The following is a 4,420-nucleotide window of genomic DNA, read 5'->3' as shown; positions in this document are numbered from 1 at the left end:
CAATGTGACGGTCTTGTGAGGAGTGGCGGCACTTGAGAGGTTCTCCTCCTTAGACTTCACAATCGGAGGTGCTGGGGGCATTTCAGGGACTTACGTCGAATTATGGCAAAAGCATTGAAATTAAAAACCCACTTCTTGCTGCATTAAACTGTTAATTGTTTTGTTGCGAGTGTTGGCGTTTGCTGTGAAGTCAAGTATGCTAATGTTAACTAGCAATTGTATTCATAGTTGGCATTTATTAATAAATGTAACTAGTGCTAGTTAATAATTACGCTTTGTGTAATTGATAATTGATGTCGAGAGTATCGGTATCGGCTGCAGATGTATTTTGGTGTAACCGATTATATCTTGGTTGATGTTTTCTTGACGCCACCTCATTTTTGGCCACACAGGGTTTCTGCGTCTATGAATAGTGTAATGATTTCGCAATAAAATTCTCAGCTTGTGGTGAAAATTCTCTGACTGTGCACAACAACTCGGAGCTTCGGAACCAGAACAAGAAGCGCTGGCGACATTAGGCCGCCACAGACCGATACAAATATTACTGAAGCAAAATATATTCTGTGAAACCTTTTTGACGGCAGCACAAGGCGACAGAAGAGTCCCGCAAAAATTCACGAAACGCCAGCGCGTATTTGTGTCATGCAACATAAACATCAAACACGTAATTACCTACCATCTCGGGTGTCTCGATGGAGACGAGAAAGCAAGGCACCCGTGTGCTGTGTGATGTCAGTACACAATAAAGAACCCCATGCGGTCGAAATTTTCGAAGCCCTTCTTTCCTACGGCTTCTCATAGCCTGAGTCGCTTTAGGACGTTAAACCAAACCAGCCAATCAACGTGATTACCTGCGACGGGCTTCTTTTTTAAAGGCCCTGTTTGTATGTTTGGGCCAAAACACGCAAACAGCGGCACTATAGAAGTCCGCCGCAAGGCCCCGGCGCATATTCAGTAGAGAAAGTGCAAAGAGATATGTTTGTACTTTCTGGCACACGTCACAGCACGTTTGAGATAAAAACAGCACGTTAGAAAAAAACAGTGATTAGCACTATTACCGTGCCAAAAATGTGTTGACGACATCTACGGCCTTGTGGCGTAAACAGGACGGTGGGAAAGCCTCGCAGAATCAGAACTGCACGACGCCAAAGCCATATATAAAACAATTAAGAATAGCGGGAACGTTCAATGCAGTAGTCTCTCTTGACAAATATGAAAATGAGAAGAGAATGAAAAGACACAGCGTGCTTGAAACTTTCCAGATGATACCTCACTGAATTTCTTCCACTGCCATCCGTGCCGAAGACGGCGGTATACATGCGCGTCCAAATCATGTTACAAGCTGCACCACCTAGCGCTAGCATTAGTGAGTATAGCTGCACGGTACCCGAACGACGCATATATCTTCCTTTTCGTCAGTAAAATTGGAAGCGCGCTTGAGGAAGCCTTAGCGATCTTGGACCATGCCTCTATAGTGCGACAGTCGAGCTTAAAACTGGCGTGCGCGTCTTTCTACCCATGTAATGACGACACTGGTAATCATGCCACTGTTACAGAGCGCCCTTAGCGGAATGATTAAAAGATCGTGACACCACGGAAACTAACTGCAGCACGTTCAATATTTCATGTTCTCCTCTTGAACACTGAAGCCCCCTGTTGTTATAGAAATACCGTCCGCTGCATTGATACTGACAGGGTTAAAACAGAAACAGAAAGATCGCTGTACGGTGGCATTGCAGGCAAAATGTCAAGCGTCTTCGGTTATTCTTAAAATAGGAAAAACTAACTCCGAGGGTGCTACTTCCGGTAAGAGAACTGCCACTCACCCGGTCCTGCAGAATTCACCGATGACCTGAACTAGTTCATCGGCGAAACGGTATTCTGCCGGCGTCGGCGGCCTTCGGTACACCGCCAACAGGTCTCTGCTCATCGTCTGGTTCACCGCTTTCAAGTCCGAATGCAGGGTGCCAAGAAAGAAAACAATGTCGTCGTTATGCGTGGCGCCAACTGCCGGATGCCAGGGGCTCCACGAAGGTCGGTGGTCGAACAGGAAGCGATAGACCGTAACATTATTGCTCTCCGCTAGCTCAGAGAACTCGTCCGCGGGACATTCGAATCCCCCGTCGCTGAGGCTATCCTTGATTCCTTTCAGAGCTGCCAATGGATTCTCCACGTCGTCTTCTTCGATATAGGCGTTGGCCAAAGCCCGGCTCTCGGTTAGTTTGATGTTAAACAGTGCCTTGATTGAGAGCACAAGCGCTGTCAGGCCATCGACGTCACCGACGTTGAAGCCATACTGGGCAGCGAAAACTTCCAGGAATAGTGCGCCTTCATCGCGCGTGCTTCCCAAGAGTATGTCCTTTACGTTAAGCTTAATACGATCGTTTTCGATAGGACTGCTCGGCAGGAAGTCGTCACCAAAACTAGGCAATACCGTGATGTACCGGTACGCCAAGGACGCCATGGCTCCGTCCACGAGACTGTGGGCGTCCAAGCTTCGCAGACACTCCACCATATCCTCTTTCTGGACGTACCACGGCCGGGAGTAGTCAGTGCAGCCAAAAGCTCGGCTGATCCTTCTAAAGTTATCGTTCTGGTCGATGCTTTCCACGTAAGCGAGCGACGAGGGCGACCCACTCAACATCACTGCGCGGTGGAAAAGGCCCTTGCTCAGAGGAGAGATCATGTGGTAACCGATGGATATGGCTCCGGCGCTTTGGCCTGCAAGCGTCACTGCGTCCGGATCACCACCAAAGAACTCGATGTTACCCTTTACCCACCTCAGCGCTTCCACTTGGTCGTACAGTCCCATGTTTCCCGGGGCATCCGTTATGGACGCGTTCATGAAACCAAGGATGTTTACGCGATAGTTGAGCGTCACAACCACCAAATTGGCGCGGGCAGCGAGGAAAATGCCGTTGAAAATGAACGCCGAAGACGTGCCCCAACCGAAGAACCCACCGTAGATGTAGACCAGCACGGGCAGAAGCTTCTTACAGGGTCTCTTGGACTTTGTCAGGCACGTTCTCTCTGGCGTCCACAAGTTGAGGTACAGGCAGTCTTCTACGGTTTCGGACATGTTGAACACCGCTCCCCTCATTAGAGGAAGGTCTGTCTGAACGCATCCCGGATTGAACTCGGTGGCGTTGAAGACGTCATACCAGGGCGTCGCCGGTCCGGGCCTCTTGAAGCGCATGGCGCCAACCGGTGGTTGTGCGAACGGGACGCCCAGGTAGGTGTCAATGATCCTGCCCCTCTCCTTGAGACGGATTCCGGTGACCGCGCCAAGGCGCGTGTAAACGAGCGGAGCTGGATCATAGGCCCAGGCCAGGGTTACCAGAGAGCCACATATCAGGCAAATTCCCACAAAAGCAGCCATTCTTGAAACTCGCTGCCAACACGCATTCAGGATCATCCTGGGATTCCTTTGGCTCGAACTAAATGCAGAAACCGAGGAGAGAGAACTCCCGTGGCCTGTTGACGGAGAGGGTTCCAAGGTTCCCAGCTCTTGCTCTCACCGGGTGCATTCGGCCTCGCGTTGTCACTGCCCGAAGCCGCTAACCCCCTCGACCCTCCTCTCCATCTTGCTCTTTGCATACGTTTTTCTGCTTAGTTTCTTCTGGGAAGAAAACTTGCGCCACGACTCCGCCAGCGTTGTTGAATATATAGTTAGGCATCAACATTCGAGATTGCTTCACAGCGCTAAACGCCTATATTTTTTTTTATTTTTTTTTTCATGTATTGCGTTCTCCACGGCCGCAAAATAGTCTTCGTCTCCACTTTTTTTTTTACACCCTGCTTTATTTTCGTTTCCTGTGCCTTCTTTCTTTTCATCCATATTCCCCAGTGCTTAGCTCAACCCGAACAAGCAGGGGCTAGCTGTTACAGGGTAGCCCAGTTTCCGTCGCTGTCACATTAAATCACCATTATCAGAAGGAACAAAAACATCAGCGCCGGCTCCGCCCCTCCTTCATGAAAACTGATCAGATATTGGTGCTTTCATCATCTTGCGCCCATTCGTTCATTTGAAGATGCCTACACATATATTGACACGCTGCCGCCTTCGAGATTTTAGTTATAACTAGACAAGTAAGAATAAATATGGGAAGAGTGGCAACAATTCGCAGACGCCGAACAGTACAAGTCGACAGACGATGTAGAGAACTATGCCCGCCACAAAGTGTGCTTGCAGAGAAAAAAAAAAAAAGTGGGTGTCATGTAACATAAGAAAGCAGGCTTCTTTGATAAACGTTCCTTCTCTAATACCAAAAGCAGGTTCTGAAAAATAAAATTGTGAATGCCGTAGAAAACTGAGTGATGTGTTCCTGACAAAGTAATTGTAGATATAAAGTGACAAAACGTCAGTGACGTCTTCAGAAATGTTATCTTGAACAAGCACTCAGGCAGCATGTTTTAAATC

The 4,420-nt window shown here is 48.5% G+C and overlaps 1 protein-coding gene across 1 annotated transcript; it reads right to left on the bottom strand.

Moving 5' to 3' along the window:
* Window positions 1-1,822: 1,822 nt before the first annotated feature.
* On the bottom strand, window positions 1,823-3,379 carry LOC146185217 (acetylcholinesterase-like). The gene has a single exon (XM_084607771.1). It carries the CDS (start codon window positions 3,377-3,379, stop codon window positions 1,823-1,825), a length of 1,557 nt encoding a protein of 518 aa, XP_084463897.1.
* Between the last annotated feature and the right edge of the window lie 1,041 nt (window positions 3,380-4,420).

Source organism: Amblyomma maculatum, chromosome 6, assembly GCF_055883805.1.
Source record: "Amblyomma maculatum isolate TAMU_Amacu chromosome 6, ASM5588380v1, whole genome shotgun sequence".
NCBI classification, from domain to species: Eukaryota; Metazoa; Arthropoda; class Arachnida; order Ixodida; family Ixodidae; genus Amblyomma; species Amblyomma maculatum.
The sequence above is the reverse complement of the archived record's forward strand: the minus strand, read 5'-3'. Positions and strand labels throughout refer to the sequence as shown.